Source organism: Aulonocara sp. 'chitande type north' Nkhata Bay, linkage group LG5 (assembly GCF_057382095.1).
Source record: "Aulonocara sp. 'chitande type north' Nkhata Bay isolate Kocher_YH1m ecotype deep benthic linkage group LG5, A_spYH_male_GT1.1, whole genome shotgun sequence".
Lineage (NCBI taxonomy): Eukaryota > Metazoa > Chordata > Actinopteri > Cichliformes > Cichlidae > Aulonocara > Aulonocara sp. 'chitande type north' Nkhata Bay.
In genome coordinates, this window is record NC_141348.1 from 26,726,393 (window position 1) to 26,754,302 (window position 27,910).

Genomic DNA, 27,910 nt, shown 5'->3' on the forward strand with positions numbered 1-27,910 from the left:
GCTACTTTTGGCTGCTCCCTTATTTACAAGGGTCACCACACACTCTAAAAAGGAATTCAGAGGCTTAGTAAATATCACTATAAATATAAGTTAGATGAGCCTGAGATAAAATATCCTTATAGTAATTATCTGAGTTTGATAAGTTGAAATAAATGTCTAAAATGTTAAATTATATTTTGTGTTAAATTAAGGTATTCATTTACATCTCAGGCAAAAAATTCAGTATGTGGTTCACAGAATACCTTCTTTGCATGTGCTTAATATTTTTGTTTAAAATGGAATCAAAATATTTGAGAAATAGGTGTCTATACTCATCAGTATCTTGTACTAAAATCATTAATTATTCAAATCAATATTATTTATTGTCAGCAACTACAACTGAAAAGTGTAATTAAAACATGATAACGTAGAGTAATTGAGTACCATGAGCCTTTTTCATTGTTTTGTTCATTTTGTTTTTTAAATAATCTGAGCTTTTGTGTTTGCTCTCATGGAAAAATGTTTAACATGTGGTCATTTTTCATACATGTATTATGAAAAACACAACTACATATTAGTTTGTTTGGTTTTTTAGACTTAGACTACCAGTGAAATACAATAACATTCATATTTGAATGTTAGGGGGCAGTCGTGGCTCAAGAGTTGGCAGTTTGTCTTGTAATCGGAAGGTTGCCGGTTTGAGCCCCAACACCGATAGTCTCGTTGCCTACTGGTGGTGGTCAGAGGGCCCAGTGTCTGGCAGCCTCGCCTCTGTCACTGCGCCCCAGGGCAGCTGTGGCTGCAATGTAGCTTGCCATCACCAGTGTGTGAATGTGTGTGTGAATTACTGAATGATTCACACACACATTCAGGATGACTGAATGTAGTGTAAAGCGCTTTGGGGTCCATAGGGAGTAAGTAAAGCGCTATACAAATACAGGCCATTTACCATTTCTAATATTAGGTATAATTTTAATTACGTTCGGTTTACAATATTAAGTAAATGGAACAAAATTTTGGATTAACTGACCATCTATATTTCAGTTACATTGACCAAGCAAGTCAGTGTTATTTACTCAATTTTTTCATGTTTGTGTAACAACTACAATTATTTATTTCAACTTAATATGTTTAAGCTTTAGTTATTCAATTGATCAAGTATATTGAACAGATTTGACTGGTTTTGAATCTACTCAATATTTATACGTGTAAAAGTGTTGCCTCAAAAATTCAGTTTTAGTTTTTAGAGTGCAGTGGGTACCTCCACATGTTTGATTTGTCAGATTTTTAATTCTTATGGAAGCTTGTTTCTGCCACTGAAAAAAAAAAGCGTGAATATTATGTCAAAAGTAGGGCTTAATAACTCAAAATTTGAAGATATCTTCTTAATTTCAAGCCATTTTCTCAGAAGTCTGAGTTAAGAAGTTGAAATTTTCAGCCTGAAATTTTGAGATAGTAATTTGAAATTCTGACTTTGGGATGGCAACAAAGGTATTTTTCAATAGCAGAATCAACTTTCTCTACCTTCCTGACTAAACACCAAAGGGATTTATCTCTCTTCCTGGCTGGCTCTAATTAAACTGGAGATCTTTGACTTCTGAGCCACAGGGGGGATAACTGGTAGATCACTTGGGTTAAACTGAGTTTTGATACTTAACATTTAGTACTTGTATAGTAGTGCTGGTGTAGTGACAAATTAATTTCAGGCTCTATATTATAGTCATCTCTAAAAATTGCCAGAAACCAGAAGGCTTCGGGCCATTCGTGCGACTCATGTGTGGCTCTGCACATTTCCTTTTCTGTGACATCTACAGATGTGAAAGAATTGCTCGAGCTGTCGTCTCTACTTCCATCATCATATACTGTAGGTAACCTCTTCTGGCAATGAAACAGCATGAACTTTTGACATTTGACATAAACCACTTTTTCTATAAACCATTGCTTACGTGCTAGACTTGGCTTTAGTGGCATTTGTGAAGAACCGACATAAAATTTCACTGTCTGTGCACATGCTCATATGAGTAGTCAGAGCCTTAGGTATATCATTATGTCAGAGATTTATCCCAAAACCAGACCTTACAAGTTGGAATTCACAGTCTCTGCCTCATGAAATCTAAGCTTTGACCATTCATCCCTGAAAATGGTGGTGACTCAAATACTTTGCAGGCTCTTTCTTGGTTTGAAACCCTCTGCAGCAAGTGCCAGGCTCAGTGTCTTTTCCTATTCACCATACCACGTGTGGACTGGACCATGTGACATAATATGTATGGATTAGTAAAATCCCCATAAGCACATGTGTCATTCACTTGTTTAATGTGATACTTTCCTCGAGGAGTAAACCAGAGTTTGAAATAAAATAAAAGAGACTTCTTGTAGGTTGGACTAGGTTCAGGCAGGTAAGGTTATGATAGCTGGATGTGAGCCTGAAGCTAAAAGGGTGTGAAAGTTGTTATCCATCAGAAAGGTCAAAAGTGAAAAGGTTGACCCCATTACATTTTCTTGGTTCTTTGTGCTCATGTTTTAATTGAGTCTGCCAGGTATTGCCTGCCATACATGTTTCTGGCGATGTTCAGGGAGGCTGTTTAATATTTGAACAATGTACCACAGATATGGGTGAGGCAGTTTAAACTGGCTTTAATTAAGAAACAAAACCTAGAGCCAGATTTATTAAGCAGTGCAAATTGGTGTGATGCTACAGTCTTCAAAAAACACACATGGAAGTGGAATGTTTTGTAGGTGCCCAAATTTATATCCAGGTCATTTTGTTAATGACAAGTGCAAGCTAATTAGAGCTGCACAAACTATTAAAATATTGAAAGAAAAATAAATAAAAGTGTATTTATGATGTTGCAGAGCTGCAAACCGCCCCACTGGCTGTTAAAATGAACACATCAGTGTTTTAAGTAATGCATCCCTGGCTTCTTGTATAGGGAAACCATATATTCTCTCTTCCTTGTTAAGCTCTGTTACATTATAAAAGTAGCGTTGCAGACCATAAATATGCAGGGTCAGCTCCAAAGATTTAGGACGAGTCAGTGGAGAGCTACAGTACAGAGCCAAAGCCTTGGCAAAGTGTACACAGCAATCCACCCGTGCCAGTTACATGCCCATTTTGATAACGTCGCCCTCTGTCATTCCAAATAAATCCACACACCTAGTGGTAACTATTGCATATATGATGTTTTGTCACTATTGCATTGTAATGTTTGCAAAATAATAAGATTTGTTTTTGTTTCGATAATAAATAAGAAAGAAAATGTAAATTCCCACCTGAAACCCTTAGTTACAGTTAAATCGGTAGATCCATCCCAACTGTCATAACGTGAAAGGCAAGCTACAACCTAGGCAGGTCACCTATCTATTGCAGCTCTAATACTGAGACAGGCAGTTAACTGTTCGTGCTCACATTCAATCACCAGTTAACCTAACCTAGAGAGAACCCACACAAGCATGCTGAAAACATTTAAACTCCACACGGAAAGGTCGTACGCGTCAGAAGGAACGATTATCCAGGTTGTGCGTATTGGCTAATGGCTATGTGACTGACTAATGAGATTGACCCCTTGCTAATTTTCAGTTTCAGCATCTCATGGCCTCATGTAACATAAACAACTGAAAAGTTGAGAGAGACTTGAATAAATAAAGTAAGGTAAAGGAGACAGCTGGCTGGAATTGCCTGTAATAAGTAAAGCTAGTAATGAAAAATGTAGTCCTTAAGATTTAAACAGGCTAGTTATAAAGGACACATTAGTTATGAAGGGCGAATTAGAGCTAATTAGAGCAAAATTATTTTTGCACTGGGCTGCGAATGTATTCACTTGAAAGTACAAAAAAGTTATTTGTTGCAAGTCTTCAAATAATGAACCAATGTTATGGAAAAAAATGCTGTACTTAAAAATAACGGGAGAGACTGAGAGTGTCCAGGCAGTATAAGAAGAGCATAAAAGCATGGGCATGGCAAGAGAAAATGTCACATCGCTGTACCTGCCAAAATTGTACGGTGTGCTTCAAAAGAAGAAAAGCAAAAGTAGCAGGTGGAAGTCAGGATGCAAGCAAGAGATGGCATTGCAACAGCGACACACCAGAGATGCAAACTCATGGTCCGTCAGCAAAATATGCCTTATTCTGTCTCACTACTAAACAAGTTAACCAACAAAGGCAGCGAGTATTAGCAAGTCTGAATGGGAGTGCAGGTTGGAGAAAAAGACCTCAGTATACACGTCCTTGTTCAAGATGTACTTATTCTACAAGTTCTAACAATTCGATGATCAATAGTTTGAAGGTATGACATTGATGTGTTGGTTATTGTAGTGGTGGTGAGGTCAGCAACAATATCTGCTTATCACCTTTTATGTGTTTTTTTGTGGCCCATTTATCACTCTAGCTGTTGCAGACGTCCTTGATCCCTCTCCTTGTTCCAGATCTATCCTTTTCCTCTTTACCTCTTTGGATTCTTTGCATCACGTATGATTGAGACACTAGTCGTCTTCTAAAAGAATTATTTTTCTTGTATAGCTAAAAGATGCCTTTCATGAGAGCTTCACTATTTGGTGCAAATGTTTGCATTACTCACTGCCTTGTCCTCTGTCCTTTAGCCCAGTCGTTTTACAGCTATAGCATATTATCATCAGGTCTCACCTATTTGCTTCTTAATCTTAGTCTGGAGTGACACATAGCAACCCCTGCAGCCATTGGCATTGTCTGGCCAACTGACTGTCTTCAAAAGCCCCTCATCAGCTACCCCTAGCACACAACCACAAACAGAGTTAGGTCCATAAATACTTGGGCAATGGTCAGTGGATTTAAAATCAAGATGTGATTGAACTGCACACTTAGCAATTTAGAAAATGCATGTGATACAACGCCTTTTTCTTATATTTTTATAGACATTTCTCAGTTGTAAAAAAATAATTGGTTGGACTAGCATCATTTACAAGGTAAGGATTGTTTGTTTTTAATACGTGGGTGAAAATTCTTTGCAGTCATCCTTTTGCAGACTGCCTGAATTTTAGAACAAATCACCAAATGCTGTTTCCTCCCCTAAGAGGCTTTGCGAGGTCTTTAGTGCAGCTGCATTCAGTTGCTTGTTTACAGATCACAGTATAGCCTAGAGTATAGCTATGTACACTTCAGAAGTCATCCATGTAATTCTAACAGTAATCACGTTACCACCAAAGACCAGTGACCTGTTTCTACTGGCAGCCATACATGCCCATGCCATAGCATTGGCCCCACCATGTTTGACAGATGATGTGATATGGTTGAGATCATAATCTGTCTCTCTTTCCATCATTTTGATGCCGGTTCATCTTGGTTTAATCTCTCCTAAGATTGTTTTTATTTATTTTTTGCTTCCAGATCTGTTCGACTCTGGCCTTCCTGTTTTCAAGCGTAACAGCTCTCTGTATTTCCACTGATGAAGGCGTCTCTTAATTGTAGATTTTGACACTGATACACTTAGCTCTTCAAGTGTTCTGGGCTTGGTTAGAGTTTGTAGTTGCTTTTCTCAACCATAGAAATAATTTTGTCATCTTCTCTTTAACTGACTTTTGTGGGCTTTCAGGCCTTTTGGAGCTAATGAGCAAGCCAGTGCTTTGCTTCTTTTTAAAAAATAAACCAGACTGTTGATTTGGCCAGTCCTAAAATTTTTAACTGTCTAAGAGGGTTTATTTTAAGCCTAATTATAGCTTCGAGATCTCCAGTTAAAAAATATGAAATGCAAGTTTAATACTTGGAATTATCTCCTGATTTTTTGTCTGCTTAATGTCTCATGAAATATTGAGGGATCATGCCTCACCTGGCCACGAAACTGCTTGTCAGTCAATTCTAGTGTTACTTTTGTGCCTCTGAAAATAGTAGACTCTTTTAAAATAAAGCTTTAAATCTGTACTTCAATCACATCTTGATTGTTTGATCTAAAATCAGCTGCGGTGGTGTACAAAGCCAAAATGATACTACCAAGTACTCATGGACTAACTGAACAAGTACATATTCACATGGGTATTTGTTGCTCTTCCTCTTCCTGTGATACCTTTCTTGCTTTCTTTATCTTCCTTTTAGCTTGACATGGGTTGGATCTGCAGTCGTTATCGAGCTCCTGCATTGGTTAGTGAAGAAAAAATGTATTTATTTTTCGTCAGGCTCTGTCTGCACATAGTTAGCGTGACAGCTGTTTTCAACCCAATTAGAGAGCACTGATGGTGGCTGAAAGAAGAATCTCTGTGTGGTTGTTATATAACAATTCACCTCTGAGACAATGTCAGTTAATGTGTCTTTCTCTCTGTCTGGTTGTGTGTTTGTGTGTGTATGTGTGTGTATGTGTTCCACAGCAGCTGCTACCTAATGCACCATGTATTTGGGGATTCCCTGAACATTGTGCCACTGCTTATGCTGCTTATTATTTTCTTACCCCCGTTTTATGAGACAAACTGCCTTTTTTAATTGCAGAAACTGGCAGTCTTTTGCAGGTTATGCATTATGATGCTGTTTTAGTGATGGAGTTTATTGAACTTATCATACATCACTGTTTATAAGTCTTTGCATTGTAACTCAACCCCACTCAAACTACATGCAATAAATGGTACATTTGAGAAGCTTGTATTATATTTTTTTGAGACTTTGGTAGTATGCTGTTCATTTTTTCCTTTCTGTAATTTGTAGTGTTATTTTTGTCCCGCCTGCATGAACGCCTAAAAAAAAAGAGTGTTTTTAACATTTAATAAATTTAAAGCATGATGTGATTTCACGAACTTGTGAGCATTTGTAAAACTGAAATTATGATGTGACATCTGTGAACTGGCAAAGGTGCAGAACAGCTCTTACTAAAGTCTTCTGCACTATTTTATGTCACAGGCAGGGGGGGCTGTATGCCAGCTATGCTGGTGGCAATGTTGCAGTGGGCACAGCTCATACCTCAGCTCTGCCTCACTGTGCTCAAGGACATTTTGAGAGGCACAGAGAATGCACATGACTTCACTGGAGGGCAGCAAACTGCCCACTTCTTGTCAGACCAGGAACTTTACATCAAGGAGAAAGCAGCAATTATTAGAACACAGGTTCATCATTAGCACTTGTTCTTTACAGTCACAGAGCAGAAAAGAGAGACCAAGGAGAGAGAGGACTAAACATAATGCAATACATCAATGTTAGCATTAAAGGTAAGATCAATTTTAAAGTTAAATATATATTTTTATACTGTACATATTGTGCAGATTTGAAATCCGTCCTTAAAATGGTTGCAATATTGTCATCACACTGCATTTCAAAATATTATAACCTGTATCCTTGAGTGAATCTCAAGCTAAGTGTCCTAAATGGAAATCTTGCGAAGCATAATGGCTGAAAAATAGTGATAAGATAGTGGGATGACAATACATTAGTGGACTGTGCGTGCTATTTGTACTCTGTAAGTACTTAGAAATCTCTATCTGTGACTATGACATGTCACAAGCTTTATAGATAACAGCTGTTTGGTTTTATGTAAAAGGCCTTTTTTGTGTCTTACCGATAATGCGTTCCTCTGCGATTTCTTAGGAGTTAGTTAGAAGGCAAACACAATATAATGTATTATGGTCAGATGCTCTTAGCATCTGGTTGTTGGGCTCCACATTTTAATGTTGTTCCCATATGGTGTTTAAGTTCATAAAGTCCCATTAAGTGTGTTACGCACTTTAGATAAAAAGCTGTTAATTTTTGCAAAATGTGCACTTTCTCCTTCAGTGTTTAATCAGATGTTACTCATTACTCACTGTCAGCTCATGAGGGGCATGCCAACAAATATGTAGATGAACTGGCACACAGGCAGGGAATTAGACAGAAGGATAGCACAGCAGGAGGAGTTTCAGTCAGGTGCAAATAGACAGGAAAGCAAGAACACTACATCGAAATTTGTTGTATTGGGTGGCACTATATGGAGAAAAACAGGTTGGGGTGGTAGCAGTAGAACATATTGGTGTCATCAGGATGCTAAGAAATCAACAAAAGATACAAATCTTTAGCACTTTAGTTAAGAAAGACGCCTACAACATTGAAGAATGATCATACCTTTTATCAGAGTTTCATCTCAGTACGTAAGACCACCAATGGCTCCCTTTGCAGCCACAACCTCCCTTCCAAGGAAAGAGGAAATCAATTGTGCGCATAAAAGATAGTGTAAATGTCTGTATGTTTGCAGTCCATAAAAAGTAGAGCATCAGCTGCTTTGAAGTTACTCGGCTCAGGTATTAGCATTACACCTCACCTTTATCTACCCTCTGCTTTGCACTTTCTCTGCTTTCCCCTCTTTATTTCATGATTATGTATCACTCATTCAAACTCTTCCTTTCATCTATGCCTTCCTCCATCTTTCAACTTTCCTCCCTTGGCTGTCTCCGGGTTCCTTTTTTCTCTCTCCCTTCCTCTCATCTTATCTCCCACTCTTGCATGTGACTATAATTTAAAGATAGCCAACTGCACACCAGCAGAGTATAACACCACCATCACCAGCAGCAATGTGACAACATGAAGCTTGAAATACAAAGCTTCACGTGGTCCGTAATAAACAGATGTTGTTAAATGAGCTGCACTGACATTCTGCAGTATATTAGTCACGTTGCGCTTCATCCTGCAAGCCAATCTGGAATCAAGCTCTAGTTTGGATTAGATTTTAGCAACTTGTTGATTTTCCAGTTTTCTTTGGCAACTCATTCCTAAAAAATGTCTTTAAACTAGTTTCAGACCAATCAATATGTAGTTTAAATCTTATTATGGATAGATTAAGCAGTGTTTTATCCCCTTTTATCTCTGTGATTAGGGAATGCACCCATTCAACTTTTTTCATCAATGATAGAATATTGATACCTTGAGTACCCATCTGATACCAGTGTTAAATAAATAAGCTGTATTTGTGACAGAAGGGTAGCAACAGGAGTCAAAAGAGATGGTTTACAAGATGTTAGTGAGACCTGCTATGATGCATGGTTTGGAGAGGGTGACGCTGAGAAAAAGACAGAAGGCTGAGCTGGAGGTGGCAAAGTTAAATATGTTAATATTTTTGTTTCGAGTGGCATGGATGGACGGGATTAGAAGTGAGTACATCAGAGGGACAATTCAGGCTGAGCGATTTGGAGTTAGAGAGGTAAGACTGAGACAGTTTGGGCGTGTGCAGAGGAGAGATAGAGGATATATGGGAGGGTGAAAAGGGGAAGACCACACAGAAGATTCATGGATATAGTGAAGAAGAAGCAGAGGGCTAGTGTTACAGAAGAGGAAGCTAGGGACAGGGCGTTGGAGGCAGATGATCCAATTTGGCGACCCCTAAAGTTAGTAGCTGAAAGCAGGAGAGCAATTTCTCACTGTGAGGCTGTGAAACATTAGTTCATGTGTACGTTTCCATCAGGATTGACTTAAACATTGCTAAATTTGCTAAATAAAATCTAGCAAAAAATCCCGTCCAAAAAAGAACATTTCCTGAATTGATATGTATCAGTAAAATTAAAGAAGAGGCAAGAAAAAATTTATTACTTTAACAGTTTGTTTATCTGCACTCATCTCACTTCAGCTCAAATGAAGTCATTAGCCGTCTGCATACTGCAGTCATTTATAGTTGCAAGTTAAATGAAATCTTCCCAATAAGTGTGAAAACAACACTACTTTTTCCTCTCTGACCATGCATTAGGGAAAGTGAGCCAGAAAGCGAGCTGGAAAGAGAAGCTTAAGCACTCCCCTCATTGGAGCTTTTCCATCACTTGAACGCACAGTTAACACACTTTGCAGTTAAATAATAAAACTTGTTCAAACATACAGAGAAAAGCTGTTGGTCTCCAAACTGCACCTATTTCAGCTATGTTAGCTAAGCCTCAGATGCTGGTAAATTAAATACATAAGAACATAGACCTGAACTGAAAGATCAGCCCATACTGTAGATCGACAAGTTGTCATCAATGTCTGATCCAACCTTTTGGATCAGGACTCTTCTGATATCTGATACAAATGTGGGATTGTTGCATCCCTACTAATGATCAATACTCAAGTCAGGTCTTTTGATCTAATGATCAGTTTTTCTTAATTGTTATTGGGTATGCTGGTAAACCCCGGAACAGTCTGTGCTTTGCCAGTTCAGATTTGCAGTTTCACAGTCTACAGGATGCACAGCCTAGTTTGTTTCCATTTGTCTCATCTGATTATCACTTTGGCTTACTGACTGATTTGCTGATAAATATAAACTTGCAGGGCATGATAATCTTTGTTACAGTGCAGGTCTACCAGCATAAAAGTGATAGTGGCCATGTCCCTGTCTTTTGCAGGTGGTCCATCTGGTGCAAAAGAGAATTACCTGTGATGTCGTTTCTGTTCTCATTCAACCACACACACACACACACACACACACACACACACATTCTGGGAGAGCATTTGTTTACTTTCATCTGACAGTTTTGGAGGATCTTGCAGGCGCAGATGTCTGCCTTGGCACGCACACAGTAACGCCAACATTGATTGGACCTGAGGGGCAGGCGAGGGGTAGGGGCGCAGTATAAAAAGTTTGAGAAAAAACAGAAAGGAACATCCAGTCTTTCAAGTTCACCAAATCAAGAAACCATCAAACACTGTTCATCACAAATGTAATTAATATGCTGGTTGTTAAAAACAGAACATTTTTCTGAGTTGGAATCACTTTCTGTAATCAGCTTTACTAAAAGGGTGAACACATTTGTTGAGTCGTAATGTCCGAGTGGCTTTGCCATTGCCGTCTAACTCTATAACTTCAAAAACAGCTGGAGCTCATTAGCATGCAGCGCTGGAGCCTGTGGAGTTACACAGTGCATCCATCCCACAGATGCATATTCACATGTTGGCAGGGTCTCTCAACACCATTCTGTGACAAGGTCGTGTCCTGCTGTTTCCAAGCACACTGTTGTGTCATTGTGTGACTAGTCCTATCATCACACTTGAATGTACACCTTGCTCACTGTGTTAGTCTGGCCAGTTTAAGCAGGTATATCCCTAGTAGTTTATTCCCATGGCTGCTTCCAAACAGGAACAAATGTGCAGACAAATGTCATAATGTCCTGTCTGTGGCTGACTTATAAATAGGGACAAACAGGGCATATTCAATGACATCATAAAGCATACAAGTAAAAAAGTAGCTCTGTTACTTCTTAGTTACAGGTTGCACTTAAAGTCTCAGCAGCGATCGCTGGGAATGTGTTTTAGCTGTTTCTTGTTCACTGAAATCACTATGGATACACCTCATTAATGACAATTTATAGCACAGATTTGCTCCATTGGCCTTTTACATGTACAAATTTGTTGCTTAGTAAAAAGGTGAACTCTTATCGCCTTAAATAAAAAGAATACTGTGTGTGGCCTCATAATTTGTGGGATGGACTGACAAGATATTGACCAGCCACGCTATTAGTTTTTTTTTGGGGGGCTGACTGTGCTTTTCGGTGTGATTATATTATCTGAATAAGCCAAGTGTCTCTGAGGGCCCTCAGACAGAAATTTTTTTGCAGTATTGATGTTGTGCAGTACAGATGATGGATAGACAGTATAGTCATTGCAGCATTCAACCAAATACAAAATGGTGCTTTGATTCCAGGTCCCCCCCTGAGTGGGTGGGTGGTGATAAAGGGCAGCTGTGAGGCAGTGGTTGACTTTGAATAAAAACATCAATAATAGATAGATAGATGTTACTCCACCATAATCAACAGATAAACACTTACAATAAAATAAAGAGCAAAATTTGCACTTCAGAACAAGACACAGAACATCTAATTAGCATATACACAATATATACATTTAAATCAGTAACACTAATGAGAAAAAGATCAGTGAGAACAGTTATGCAAAAAGGCAGCAAATTATATATGTAAGAAAAACAGGGTGTTCAGATAGTATAGCAAAAGGTACACAGTGTGTCTGTTGTTAGTTTTACACAGAGGGAATGTGCAATGTTTGTCATGGAGGGGTGCGCCGATTGTGTTGAGGAGCAGGACCCAGATGCAGACACTGGAAAGAGGAGTTGGTGGTTGAACAAAAAGCGATCTTTTATTTGGATGGTGGCAGCAAAGAACAAGAAAACAATGAAACTTAAGAAAGAACTGAGAACAACTATGAACACTGTGTAAACTAAGGCTACTTTGAAACACAGTGAAAACTATGAGAAAAACCTACAAAACACTATGGCTAAGACTGTGGTGGGAATAACAGACGACCTGACAATGAGATACAGGAAACAGAGGACTTAAAAACACAGGAGGTGAACACATGGGGAAAGCAGCTGACTGACATGAAAATAATGACGGGACAGGGGAAGTGAAACTAAATACAATGACAAAGGCACGGTAGACTCCAAAATAAAACAGGAAACATGGAGATGTAGACATGACATTAACTTGACAACAAGAACCACACAGACATGAAACATGACAGATAGACGCACCAGGGAGACTTAGTATAGGGGAGGGTGACAAAAGGAACTAAGAGACAAAGGACTAAACAGCAATCTAGAAACTAACTAGATGAGCTAAACTGGAACACAAATAAATGAAAAAGAAACATAAAAACTCAAACACTAGGCCACACGACCCAGTACCATGACAGTGTTAACATGAAAGGTAAAAATAACTTCTTAAAACATTTATGGCAGCAAAGCTGAATGTGTCTGTTTCAGGCTCCTCCTTTTTCTGTCTGTGATGAATGTTGTCGAATGGGTCGTGCATGATATAGAGCAGTTTCTTCCGTAACCTCCTGACTCCCCGTCTCCAGGTTTTGACCAATGGTAGTTCTGCCTTTGCGAATGAGTTTATTGATCCTGCTGACATCTCTGGCACTGATGCTGTTCCCCTGCAGACCACAGATGGTACTTGTAGCCACAGATTGGTACCCAGCATCTTGTTGCACAGAGCGAAAGATCTGGGCTTCCTCAGAGAAAAACGTCCGTTCCTCCCCTTTATGTCAACAGCACCAGTGTTCGTCCACCCATCCAGTCTACTTATGAAACGTACCCAAGTATTTGTAATGCTGAATTCTTACCTCGTCACCTATGAGGATTAAAGGATTGTTAGAAAGGGTACATGCTACCACATAGAGTCTTTGGAGACTTTCTGTATGTAGCATGAGTCAAAGTCATCCTGGAATTAGAGTGAACAGAGATTCTCTTGTTACATGTGTATTTTACTAGCCACTTCAAGCCAGGAGGTCCCTAGCTGAATAAAACAGGGATGCTTTAACAGATAATTAGCAGCCCAGATGAGAGCAAATGCCCTGACTCCCATCCTGAGGAGTTTCTAGATTAATCTAGTCTGGATGCGATCAGCATGTGGCATGCTGGGTCACCGATGGTACTGATTAAGTCACTTAAATTATAAGGTGTAAGGATTCTGTATATATCTGTTGTCAACATATCATGCAAATTGTTGCTTTTTGGTTTATGTAATACAATAAAAGAAAACATAAGCAAACAAGCAGAAAATGAACTACATGAGCAGTCTGGGTGAAATTTTAACCTCGTGTGGATGTTTATTCCAAGCCCTGGTACTTAAGATCACCAGATGTCTGTTAACTCTTATTTAGTGATTACAGTCGTCATTGCTTTTAAATGTAAATGCAAAGAGAGAGGCGAAAGAGGTGGAGACATTGATTCAGTTCATTGCTGCAAAGCATTATAAGACAACAGGTGGAGAGGAGTGTGTCACTGAGGCAGAGTGACTGCATAGAAAAGGTCATATACTGTAGTATGAGGAAGAACGAGTGGTGAGATAGCAGCAGCAGCAGCAGCAGCTTCACAGCTCAGCCTATCCTCCCATGACAGCGCAGAGCTACGTTCTGCCTCTCCGCTTTGTCGTCAGAGCAGCCCCAGCCTCCCGCCCGCGCACAACTCCTCTCCGCTCTGCACCAGAAAGGAGCATTCTCCTCTCTCCCTCGTTTTCATATCCTCTCCCTCTCGCTCTCTCTCGCTCTCTCTCTCTCTCTTTTTCTGTCAGTTAGTGTGTCCTCAGAATGAGGTTAGCGGCACCAGCAGCAGCATCAGCAGTAGATAGAGACAGCAGAGGAACAGTTACTGCAGCAGCCAGGAGAGGCTGTCCTTCAGCCGTGCACCATCTACCGCTGCATTCACCCCTGCCCTGAGAACGCAACGCTCATCCCTGTGCTCTCTTTCTGTGCCTCTCCCTGCTCCTCCCTCACCTTCTGTCCTCCTTGAATTCGTCTCCTGAATTCACCCCCCACCCCTCTCTCTTCCTCTCTTTCTCCATAGCAGTGATGGGGGAGACCACCATGTAGAGACAGAGAGGCAGCGGAGGCAACAGCAGAATAGCAGCAATGGGAAGCCACACATGGAGCGGGTCTGGACTGCAGCCGTGGTGAGCCTGACAGGACTTGCATCTACCATCACTGCCCTTCTCAGGACCTGACCACTGGGGCTGTCCAGTGCTTACCTGGATGCTCCCCACTTGTGTTTTTTCATCCCCTCCTCTTCCTCTCCTCTGCTGCTCTCTCTTCTCTTCTTCTTTTTCTTCTCTGATGGTTTTTTGTCTGCTGAAATCTGTCTTTCCTGAAACAGAGAAGCTGCTCATCAATTTATCCCCACGGATTTTTTCCGCTTTTTAATCCCTGTATCTGCTTACTTTTCTTTGAAGAGATTTTTTTTTCTCATTTTGTTGCTGTTGCCTCATTCACACCTATTTTGGATTTTTTTTTTCTTGGAAGAGACTGAGCTCTCTTGTGAAAGCTTTTGTTTGATCTATAAGCAATAAGAAACACTAATCTAACTGACTTAACTAGCTGACATCATGGGAGACATGTCCAACAGCGATTTTTACGCCAAGAACCAAAGAAATGAGGGCAACCATGCAGCAGCCTTTGGCTGCTCGCTCATGGAGCTGCGCTCGTTGATGGAGCTGCGTGGAACAGAGGCGGTGGTCAAGCTCCAGGAGGACTCCGGGGGAGTAGAAGGACTGTGCAAACGACTGAAAACCTCACCCACAGAAGGTGAGTTACCGCGCTTATTTATGCATGTGCGTGGTTGTGAATGTGAAAATGGATGCAGTGGTACTTATTGTACCAAAGACCATTTCTCGAAGAATATGTCCTCCTATGCAGACTGCAGATTTCCAGTATCTGTTCTGTATTTTATTTTTTAATTTTATGGATTACCATAACCTTCTGAATGGATAACCTGCTTCTTTGATACCAAAATCACTGATAAAATCACAGACATGCAGCAACCTTGTAAAGCACCTGGAGAAATGCATAAACACAACATCAGCAAAGTACACATGGGAGGGAGTCCCGTTTGAGGGGACTAATGAAAATTTCTGTTCAGTATGCACAGAAATCTCTGTGGACAATTTAGCCCCCCCTTACTCCCCCCTCCCCTGCAAAAGCATCCCACCCTCCCTTGTCATTCTCTTTTTCAACCAATTGGCTATAGCCTGAAGGAGCAGGTCGCTGGAGCAACACGGTAGAGATTTTGGCCATGTGGGATGTGCTGCGGTTCTTGGGCATGAGAGAAATGGCATAAAAATATCCAAATCCTAATCTGTTTCCTACTTCTTATTTTTAATTAAAAAATAAAACAGTAAGAATTTACATGCAGATGTGCCTCTATGGTTTTACCCTAGCGTGCGTAGCATGTTTGCTCTTACAGATTTTCATTTAAGAACATGATGCAAAAATCCATAATGGTGGTTGTATTTCTTCCAGCCCAATCACTTAAAGCAGTTTTTTTAATACATACCTAACATAGCTTTGTCATCATAAATCATTCATTTAAATATATACACGTCTAGTTATTCTATTTCTACGCATAACTTGCTTTTTTGGGGGGTTGCATAATCCCCACAAGCAGAAAAATTGGCCTCTCGAATAGCTACACCAGCGTATTGAATATTTATCACAGTACTTAAATCATCTACCTCCCCAGACATTGGGATAATTGATCAGTATTCCTGTAGTGTCACCAGTGTGACATCAGAGGTAGCCTGTAACGTTATAGGCTGACACCCAAAGAAGATTGTGTTTCCTGATCGTCTCATTTCTGTCAGACCATTTCTAGGTCAACTCATGGTTACGCCCACTGGCTATAAGAGCAAACTAGATAAATTTAGGGAAACTTTAAAAATAATTCTTTTATTATTATTGCACGGTTAAATAAATAGTGAATAAATATTTTTAAAGAGATGGATTAAAACAAAACTGAACACAGAATCAGATAGAACACTGATTCTTACCCTTCAGTTTTCTCAGAAGCCTGGTTCCTTGATGTATACCTACACCCGTGATGTAGTGGCTGACTGGGAGGTGAAGAGCTAGCATTTCCTTTAGGCAGCCAGCTGGTGAATGGCACGAGTCATTCAGGGGCTCAATGGACTGTCGGGCTACAGCTTGGTTTCCAAGAACAGTTGGCATTGAGTTGCTTGGTGAATGACCTGTTTTCCTTCAGATAGGAGAGAAGACTGTTGGTGGATACGACTGTTTTCTCAAGAGACAGTAGAGACATGCAGAACGTCAGTAGGTCCACCTTGGTAGAAAGCAAAGAAATACGAAATAACTTTATGGACAGTGTTGCCCCTTGAGGATTGGGGGGATGGAGAGATGCTCGGGGAATTGAAAATCTTTAATACTGTGGAAAAGCAAGAGTAGGAGGGTCTTGACCCAGAAGAAATTATTATAGTACGGAAGCCACAATATGCTCAAAACACCGCTGTAACACGCATAAAATTGCGAGTGAGCTTTTCAGGAAAACATGCCCTCACATTTGGATAAAATTCCCTAACTAGAGAAGAACCAGTAATGCTGTAAAATACTCACTATTAAAAGGTTACGCTTCAGTTTATATTATAGTGCCACTTCTTTAGCCTTGTGCTGAATATCTAATTGTGGTGACTACTGCTCATCACCATATTCGCAATATGAGCAGAAACAATGCCTGCAGTGTTACAGTGATACTCAAATAAATTGAATTTGAGCTAGCAATAAAATTATCATACCAGACATAAAATTATAAATTCATTTTCCCATTCTCACGAGGATCATGATTACATGATTGAATATTACATTTTATCAGTCAACTAAATACTAACCCAGGATCACAGCCTGCCAATGTGCAATAACACACAAAAAATTTTAAGCTAATGTAATAAAAAGAGGGGACTTGTAATCATTAACATACTGTTGTCTACACCCATACTTAATTACCTTAAAACATTAGACAAAAGCAAATTAATCTGCTCAAGGAATAATTACAAATGCATCTCATTTAAAACCTATGAAGGTCTCACATTAAATCACCCAAAACGTCTGGCATTAGATTATCGCCTTCAAATGTAGAACTCCACGGTCCTTCAAAATATACTGCTTTCTGCTTGATATACCCAGTTTTTACAATAAAATAGATAAAAGAAGTGGAAAAAAAATACATCTTTGTGGTGCAGTTAACAATATATATGAGTCACATACTGACTGCATTACTTAAAATAGTACATCACATCGAATGTGTGCACCATTAATTATTAATTCACCATACAGTATGTACCATTTAGTGGATTTACTTCAGCTCAAGGAGGTTTACCCGTATCATATTTATTTATTACTACTTTTAGCTGCTTTTAGGGGTCACCACAGCAGGTAAGTCCGAATATTTTATTTGGCAGATTTTTACAGTATATACCCTTCCTGACACAGACCCCCATGGGATTTGTGTCTCCAGGGATCTTTCATTTGTCAGGCATATGTGTCAACCACTACACTATAGACACACTATCACGTATATTTTAGGATATACCATATTTATTTATTGAAGATTTTTAATTGGTCAGTCCATTTAACAAGTCATTTTTTCAGTTAGGGTCTGAGCTCTATTGCTAACAAGCAGGCTGTCTTCTCCCTGGTGCCTGGTTAGGCTTAATTACTTTTGATAAATTAATTGTTTTCTTTGACAGGATCAGTGACTAAATTTAAACTGAGTGGGTGGGTGGTGCAATTGTATATTAGAAAATACATTATATTATATTAGAAAGATGATCCTGGTAGCTCTTTCAAGTTATTTTATAAGGCTTGCCGTCATGTGTGTTGTGTACTATGAATGTGTCCCATGGGGCTGTGTTAGATCATAAGAGACCCTCGTGTTACATTGTTTCTATGATGATTCATCCTGTATTTGGAAGCAAATTCCCAGGTCTTCAGGTCTGTGTAACAAAACCAGCTGAAACCAGTCAATCAAGCTCAAAAACCAGCCCAGTACTCAAGAATCAGACAGTCAAGAGCAACAACACAACAGCGTGTATGCTGATCTGGAGTCAGTTCATTAGTAAAATTTGAGTGTTAAAAATATTACAGTCATAGTATGCTTTGAATTTGTAGCTATAATTTTTATGCAAAACAGATCTACCAAACTGGTGGACACGTCATTTAACCTACAGCAACTCTTCAGCAGTAACCCAGTTCTGCAGTCAAACCACCAGATGTACATTATTCATACAATCGCTATAAAATCAGCACATACAATAGTTATATTTCTGGGAAATACACTGCACTGAAATACACTTAAATTTAAAATTTCTGGGTTCTCCAGTTCTTAGCCTTCAGAGGTTCAGTACCTTTACCCAGGATGTAGTTACCAAGAAGGTGAGTGTAGGAGTGAAGAGCTAACGTTTCTCTCAGGCAGCCAGCAGGTGAATGACATTAGTCATTCAGGGGTCGGATGCGCTGTCAGGCTACAGCTTAGTTTCTGAGAAGATATGGCATGCGGCCGACCAGCATATGACCTGATTTTCGGAAGACAAAAGGAAAAGGTGTTTTTCGTGCGAGTTGACTTGCTGGTTTCATAAGACACAGTAGAGAGCTGCAACACATCAGTAATCCTCCTCGGGAGGAACGAGAAATCAACAGAGAGAGCTCAGCCGTTCCTCGAGGGTCTGGATGATAGAGAAGTGCTCAAAGCATTGATGGTTTTTGATGCTGAGAACGAGGGTATAGGATACTTAGGCAAACATTTGCAGGGAAGCAGTTGTAAATATAGATGGGATTAGAGCCCACATTTTATAGACAGTTTTTCTACATTGCAAAACTACAGTGGTAATTTACATTAAATTAAGCAATAAATACTAATTAATACATGAGAAACTTTGAAGATGCAACAATAATAGTAAAATTCTGATTTTCTTTTTCACACAACCTGTTCTAGCCTCTCTGAGTCTGAATAATTAAATTTCATTTCTTCAAACTCACACCTTTCCTTTAAAATGCTTTTCTTTGCCGTGCCTCATTTATTTATCACTGTTACCTACAACTCTCAACCTCTGCTTGGACACAACTTCTAGAACTACATAGACCGTTTCACACCTGTTTTTGAGTCCTAACTAATTAGCTACAAAACTTAACTACACTGCAATTGTGTATCTAACAGGATTATGCTCACAGCTTGATCATTTTAATACCACGACCTCATGTCTACTATCCACCACTTTTTTGCCTCTTCTTCACTCTACAAAAAGTTAATAGGACTATTTCAAGCTTGCATGGGTTTGAAAAAAGCTAATCTGGTTCATTTTATACACACAATGTCAAGTTTTTCAGGTGTGAGGGTGGCATTTTTCAGTTCAATTGTTAGAACAGAATTTGCGTAACCAAATGGGATCTTTAATTTAGGTCAAATGTAGAGGTCTGTGCACTTAAAAAAGTATGGGAAGAAGCTGGGAAGAAATTGCAAGTGGCAAACAAGAGGGATATTTGATGATTGTGCATCACGCTGGCTGGCTGTTTTCCCCACCCTCTGTGCTAAACTGTTATCTGTCTGCAAGAAAAAAACCTGCAGACCTCAACATATTGAACTGACCTTTTTAGAACTGGTAAAATGATTTGCTCTCACTTTGCAACCATGCCATGGATATCTTCTCGCTTACGTTGTCTTACTTTTTACCTGCCTTTGTCTTTATTTGTCCTTCCTACTTCCACCAAGCTTCCTCCTAATCAACCCCCCCCCCCCCCCCCCCCAGCTGCCCTTTATCTCTGTCTCCCATCCCTATCTATCACCACACCTTACCTCTCCCCCCTCTTCTCTTTTCTTTCCTCTGCTCCCATTTCTATTTCAGTGTACTGGTCGGTCGCTGGTATCCCAGTGGGCCAGTGTACAGCGTAGCCTAAATAGACTTGCTCTAAATCTATAACCTTCATCATCTCTGTCTTCCATTCTCACTTCTTTTACTAAGTTAGCAACAATGCAATAATGCTATGAAAGTAGCTCCAAATTTTTAAACTTGTCTGTCTCTAACCTAGTAAAATATTTTCACATAATATAAAATTTACTTTTTATTGATATAAAAAAAGACTAAATTTCATTTTAAGCAGATTGGCTTTCATAAACCACAGAGCATAGTAGGCTTTGATGAGTAACACACATGACTGTAACTGAGTGAACACAGATCCAAGAAGGGGACTGCTCCTGCATGGCCTTGTGTGGCAGTAATACCAGCGGCGCATAACCAGATGGCACATCATGCACGTTGCCTGCACTTCTCATGGGAAAACTTGGTTCTTGAGTAAACAGTTCCATCTCTAAAGTGAAAACTGAGCTTATTCATCAGAATGTAATTTGAAACCAGATTTGGATTGCCTCCTCACACAAAGACACAAGTTAGAATTAGGTTTACACAGCATCAAAATCCTTGTAGAGGAAAATCCACATTCCACATTTTCAAACAACTCTGTACACTTATTTAGATGGTAAGTTATTAAACATTATATAAATAATATAAATAAATAAATGGCAAAAGGACATAAAAATTGCATGTTTAGCGTAACCAGCATGATTATATTTCCACCCTGTTTTCTGTTGTTGATTTAAACTGAGAATTTTTTGAGTTTGATGCTTATTCCCATTCTGTTTTTTTCTTTAGTGTTGTTGTCCTTCATATCTGTCCTTGCTTTACTTTAGCGATGGACATAGTTACCATGATGTCAGCTTCTGGTTTTTGAAGTCCTTTTTTGAAACTTCGAGATGAGCCTTTTTGCTTTTGCCATGTTGATCCAGATATAAAAATATCCTTTTTTTTATTCAGTATGTTCTAAAATCAGTGGTTAAGAATAACCATAAAAGGTAGCCATTTATATTTTTCCGTAGATTTCTACAGGGCTGGAAGTATTTTTGCAACCACAGCTATCGCCATATGGTGGCCTTCAAATCAAATGCAGGTGAACATGCTTGAAATCTGCATTCTTTCTAATGGCCAGTAGGGGTTGAATTATACCCCTGTGAACACTTAACTGATTAGTTTATGGTTTCAATCACTAGTTTCATGTCGTATTAAATACAACATGATTAATCTTTTTTGTAAATGATGGTCTCCTGTCGAGTCAAAACACAGGGTATGCCTAAGGGTGGGCTTAACATTTGGCATATGTTTGGCTACAGTACAAGAATACGCTCAGTCAGATCCTCTCATTGTGCAGTTTGAAAACCCAAGATGACAGCAGCCAAACTGCTTAGCTCGAGGCTTTAAAATATGATTTCACCAACCGAGAGATTCCATCTTTTATATACAGTTTATGACTTCATTACAAACTGTCTGATTTGCTTCTGTTCAAAATATCAGCTTAATGTGTTTCCACTGCTGAGACCATCATCCCCTGAAAACAGTCACACAGGAACCGCTGGTTTCTTTTTGTACTATGCTGTACTGCTGTTACTGCTTCTAATCATGCAACTCTACACACTTTAGTCCCAATGTTCTGTACTGTTACTGTAATGAGGGCTTTATAAATTCTATACATTGCCCAGGAGAGTGTTTTCTCCCCTCATTTGTCATCTGCTTTTCTCACTTCCTCTTTTTCTTCACCTCTCCTCTCTCTTTCCCTTCTGGGACTGCAGAGTTCAGTTGAAACACACCACCTGTTCTCCCATTTCATCGTCTTTAGTCCTCATTCTAATGCATTCACTCCCATATTCTCTTTGTTTTCCTCCCTGCTTGTGTTCTCTTCACATTTCAGTGTGCATTCTGACATTTCTGCTCATTCTCCTCTTCTGATCGTAACCTCCATTTTTCTCATCTATTTGTCCCTCATCACACCTTTCCTCCTCACCCCCTTTCTTTTCCACCCTCCCTCCATCTCTCCATCCCCGATGTTCATACTAATCACGTCCTCCAGTCGCAGCACCATGAGCACGTTCCCCTCTGACGCAGTCTATTTAATCTCTGTCCCACAAGGGATCTCTCACATGGCGCTGCCGTCTCTTTAATAAGGACAATTTCTCCTGCTCTGCTCCTCCTCTGCTCCTCTTGTATCTGCCCTCCTCTTGCTCCCTCCTCCCCTAGTGACTCTGTAAAAGGGCTGGAAGAGGTAGGGGAAAAAAAAGAGAGACGGAATGAAATTGGAGGCAGCGAAGAAGGGAGAGAGAGAGATGGCTCTCAGAGGACAGATTATAAATGATACACAGCCATTTTGCTCTGTGAGAAAGCAAAACCACACTGTGGGCAGACACGCACACGTAGACATGTACACCACTACTCACACAGGTGTTCTGCAGTGTAGTAGCAGTGACCTTGAGGCAGACTGAAGCAGTAATCTGGCACAGCAGTCAGTCACTGCAGTACCACTCTATATGCGGTATTAAGAAGATTTACACTGGTGCCCTAATGAGTGGTTCATGTAATACTTCGGATGTCATGAAAAAAAGTCTGTTTTCAATAAAGGCTCATCAATAATTCGTCAATTCTTTGCAAATTAGTGATAAGCAGTAATCATAAGAAAACAACATGGGCTTGCTACAGTGCACCCACAAACAAAAGTCTCTCTGATGTCTTTTTCTTGTATTTTTGCACGTTTTTTCCCCTTTTGCTCAGCTGTTGTGAAATAGTGACCAGATGACAGTAAAATTACACTATATAAAGCACGATATCATGCATAAATCCAGTTATTAAAAGATGACAAAGTGCTTTTAAATGATCCTAGACTGTCAGGAATGTGAAATCAGGAAAAAAAAATAACCTTTCAGCTGCACTGACACTTGAATCTGAAAGCTTGATAGCGTACTGAAACACGAGAAGTCAGCTACCTCACATGCCATCAAACCTAGAGATATAAAAGCTTTGATGGCTTGATATAAAAGAGAAACCCATAAAGGTTCACCCTAGCAACCTAAATGATTCCAATTAAACTTTGATAAAAGATTAGAAAAATTGGTAGTGAGAGCTAATAAACCATTTGCATGCCTTATTACAAAACTAGTGCAAACTTTTTTTAATTCGGTGTAATAAAAAAGGACTAACAGATGTTAGGGAACAATAATAATGGCTGGTGAATCTTTCCACTGCACTGGGAAGTGCAATCATTTCTCAGAAGCTTAGACTTAGGCTTTTATCGCTGTTCCTAGAGAAGTACAACCTCAGCTACAGGGATTTGTTATGTAAGAGAGTGGCCTCCAATGTATACATTAACTGTATACTTTATTATTGACTTCCTGCATAACAAATGTGCTCATTTTGGTTTGAAGATATTACCAGCCATGTCAGCGAGGTGAGTCTGTGTTTGTTTTCATGGTGACGCACCTCCTGCAGGAACTACAACAGAAATGGTTTTGGTGAGTTTGACAGGTTTTTATATTTGTGTGTCTGGACAGATTTTAGTCAACATGATGACTACTGTGAAAGGTATAGCCAAAATGAAGGGCCACTTAAAAGATGGGTACAGTCTGACTCATGAGCATTGAATAAAGGGTAGCTGAATCATGTGCAAAGAGGCAAGATTACACTCATGTTCCTGCATTGGGTTTGATTCAAATATGGTTGTGGTCTTATAATGCGCAGCAATATGTATATATTTAAAGTATATATATATATATATATATATATATATCCCCTTGTTGCATATGTGTGCAACTCTCTGATGAAATCACAGCTTTAGAGGGAATGTCAGAAAGATACACACACAGATGCTGGGCATGTCCCAAGAGATGCCTGACTGAATTAAGAGGACAGCTGCCAAAAACCAGACTCTACTGGCCTGTTCCCATGGAGCCTGGTGCTGACTCATGACAGTATACAGTATGTCTGTCTGTGTGAGTTTATAGTATAGTGTACAGATTGGCACAGTAAACATGGTTGAAGATGTAAAATTTCTTTTTAGAATCCAAAAAGTGACTGTAAGCTAATCCAGTGCTAATAAAAAAAACAGGACATGTGCTTAATAAACTTTTACTTGGAAATCAATTTAGAACAAACTTAGGTGCCCTCTCTTATGGATATAACCTTATATTGGATCATATCTTTATTTGAAAAATAATTTATTGTGTTTGCTTAGAGCTATTACGCCTATTAAGTCTGGCTTTGTAGAAGTATTTAGATCTTTGTCCTAGGTTGCTGTTGTATATCTACATGCAGTACTTGTCTGCTGAAATGTCTTAAATCTGAAATGCTGGAAGTCAGAAGTATCTGGATAGGGAGTTGACAGGCACGGCAGTGCTTTTAGCTGGATATGCAGAGTCCGGGTGTATAACCGGCTTGTTTCTCTCCATGTCAGCTTTTTTCCTGAGCTGACCTCTCTCCTCTCTTTTCTCCCGCTGTGGGGCAGAATAAGGGTGTTACCACTGCTGCCAAACAGACAGACAGCATTTCCTTCTCAAGGGCACATAAACAGATAGTCTTGAACCAGATCCAGCCCTGCCTTGCTCAAGGGCACAGAGCAGCTGTCTCTGAGCTTTGAGTTTACCAGTAGTTGAAAACTGTATAACAAGCCTGTCACATCAGAAAAGACAAGCACAAACAAGGAGATAGAAATAAGCTTTTCTGGACCTTTAAAATGTATCTGTCTGTGCCATACCCATGATCATAAAGCAAGCAAAAGCTTAATCTTGCCTATTTTCAAATTTTTACAAAACCTTATTGAATGCATCCCTATAAACTCTTGGAGACTTTAATGATATTTGAAACTATTTAGGAGATTTTATAACTTAAAGAATTTATTGAAAATCCTTTCAGTAAATCCACTTATCTAGCCGTTGTTGCAGGTGTTGCTGGAGACTCTCCGAGCTGTAAAAGGCAGGTTACACCCTGGACAGTTTGCCAGTCCACTACAGAGCTTACACAGAAACAAATGTTCACGCTCACATCCACACCTACACCTACAATTTAGAATCACCAAATTATGCATGTGTTTGGACCGTGGGAGGAAGCCTGAACACCTGGAGAAAACCCACGCAGGCACAGAGAGAACATGCGAACTCCACACAGAAAAGCTGGTTCAAGGAGTTTAGTTTGCCTTTTTCTCTGTGACAAATATTTTACCAGTATTTATTTCACTGCAGAAGCAAAGCAGAGGCTTCTGACACAACTGCCAAGGTGCAGAGGATAAAGATTCAGCAGCACTCGTAGCACATTAAAGACTTTTATTATGTGTTATATGTACTTCAAGTGCTGCAGTGTTCAGTCAGTATCTCTACATCACAGGTTAAGTTAGAAGCACAACAGCAGGTGTATCTATTTGTGCGGTAAAACTGCAGTAAACAGGCCCCAGGTTTGAACTTCTGGGCTTATATAGCTTATATAGATACCAAAGTTGAAAATACAAATTCAAACATTTTTTGAAAAGAAAAAAAAAAAATAAATAAATAAATAAATAAATAAATAAATAAATAAATATATATATATATATATATATATATATATATATATATATATATATATATATATTTTATATATATATTTAAAAAAAAAAAATTTTAATGGTAAAAAGAAATAATTACATATATAAAGCAGATGGCTTCGTTTAATAAAGGTCATTGAATAGTGATGCACAGTCAGCATTTTTTTTTTAATTTATTTCACTGGGCCATTTCTATGTGTGCAGTTCAGATGTTCTCCCTGTGTCTTCCTTCGAGTGCTCTGGTTTCCTCCCTATGTATAGACATGTATAAGCTGTAGGTTTGGATATGGGAGCGTTGTCTCTCCTTGTGTTGGCGCTGTGTTTGTTTTGTACCCCCCGTCCCCTGTACATGTCACTAGTGAGAAAGTGACTAGTGATATGTCTGGGGGGAGGGGGGGGGTGTAAGGTGGGATTGGCTCCAGCCTCCTGTGACCCTAGATAGATAAGATATTTAGAGGATGGATGGATGAATAGATTATAGCTTAGCATTTTAAAGCATTGTTTTGGCTTTCTAGTCCAATTTCCTGCACCCAATGATCAGAAACCCAAACTCTGTTTCTTCCCTGCGCTTTCAAACAGACAGATGATAAAGGGGGCATTAGAGTGTGTTGATTTCCCTTACCTGTTATGACTATTTCATGACTCTCTCTGGTAGTTTGAATTTTAATAGCTGTCCCTATTGTGTCCGGAGCTTATCTGAGCCCCTGGGCGAAACCAGAGACTGACACCCAGATGGGAGACAGCAGATAGACCACTGTCACTCTCCCTTTCAGCCTCTTGGCCCTGGATGCTCTCTCTTTTCACTCCCAGGGGGGAAGGATTGTGGATTTGTGTGGGCGTGCATGCACTGTGTATGTGTGCAGTTAGAAATGTTGGAAAAGCCCGGGTGACAAAATTAGAGACGTCAAGACTATTTTAAACTAAATTCTTTGAGTTTAGTTTAAAATAGTCTTTAAATTGTCTTACTGCTTACTATTGTATTCTTTGAAAACAAGAGTAAGCATCACTTACTTTGTATGCATTTTTTTCTCTTTCAATTTTCAATATATCCTGTTACACCATTTTAAAAGCTCATGCATGTTTTACATAATCAAAATGCACTTATATTTCTGCTATTATGAATACAGCAGCTCATACATAACTGCATTCACAGCCTGGTCATACAAGAGTGGAGTAGGCAACAGATGTGTTTCTTCCATGCATGTATGCATGTGTAAAGGAGAAAGTGAGAAACAGATGGAAAAAAAAGTCAGAGAGGTTTTTTTTTGTTTTGTTTTTTTCTTTTGGGGGGGGGGGGGGGGGGGGGTTACCGTAAGTAGACACCTACAGCTTTTATTTATTTGATCGTCTATAAGGTACAAAGAATACAGTAGCAATAACATTTCATGAATGACTGACTTTCAAAAAAACATAAATAAATAAAAAGAAAAAACTCAGTAAATTTGTGTTAACTGGATGAGCGAAGAAGAATGAGAGCTACATGGTGGATTGATTGACTGAATAAATGGTTGAACGGTCTGGAATTACAGGATGAAGTTACTGACCTCATTACACTTTGCCCTTATCACTAAGTAGTAGTGTCTAAACATGCTGGCAAGGTCTCATTTTCCCTTACAATGCAAACACACACACACACACACACACACATACACACACACACACACACACACACACACACACACACACACACACACACACACACACACACAGGCTGTAAACAGATGTCTCATTAATGTTGTGTCCACATGCAGGGCACTGGAGCCAGCTAACTTTACAGTACTTTCAGGTGGTGGAACAGATACACTGTTGACTAATAAATTCAGTCAGGCACTTGTATTTTTCTTCTGTTTTTTCACTTTCGGTGGATTCATTTTAAGATAAGTTTCCACAATTTCAAACTTTTTTTCTGTTTAATTCTGAAAATATTTTGAAAGCTAGGTTCAATGCAGCATCTCTGTCCATTAGATGCAAACACAGCAGAATTGTTAAGAATGAGATTGCGCAGAGATCTTAATATGATGAATCGTGCAGCCCTAATGTACGCCCCCGTTTGTGGTGTGGACCTCGCCCATGTGCATCATTTTCACAGAATAAATAACCGTGTAATGAATTTTGAAAGGAGCCATATGAACTGCTTATGAGTCACAAGGAGCCTGCTCCCCACCCCCCACCCCTACATTTGCTCTCAATGTGCTACTTTTCAGGCCTCCAAAAAGATTTTCGAAGAGGTGTAAATTAAACCTCTGGGCATTCAAATTCTGTGATATGAGCATCTGTCACTTCAGTAGAGAGAAATACTTCATGATTGATTTTC

At 39.4% G+C, this 27,910-nt stretch overlaps 1 protein-coding gene across 13 annotated transcripts in view; it reads left to right on the top strand.

The window, feature by feature from the left end:
- Positions 1–27,910, top strand: part of atp2b2 (ATPase plasma membrane Ca2+ transporting 2) — a 126,265-nt gene that overhangs the window by 41,051 nt on the left and 57,304 nt on the right. For 4 of the 13 annotated variants that reach the window (XM_086292615.1, XM_086292617.1, XM_086292614.1 and 1 more), the window contains exon 1: positions 13,806–14,949. In XM_086292615.1, coding sequence (XP_086148741.1) covers positions 14,751–14,949 — 199 coding nt within the window. In that variant the 5' untranslated portion in view covers positions 13,806–14,750. Of the gene's footprint in view, positions 1–7,111; positions 7,137–13,804; positions 14,950–27,910 lie in introns of those variants that run through there. The other 9 variants (XM_086292619.1, XM_086292616.1, XM_086292613.1 and 6 more) reach the window with 5 other exon arrangements.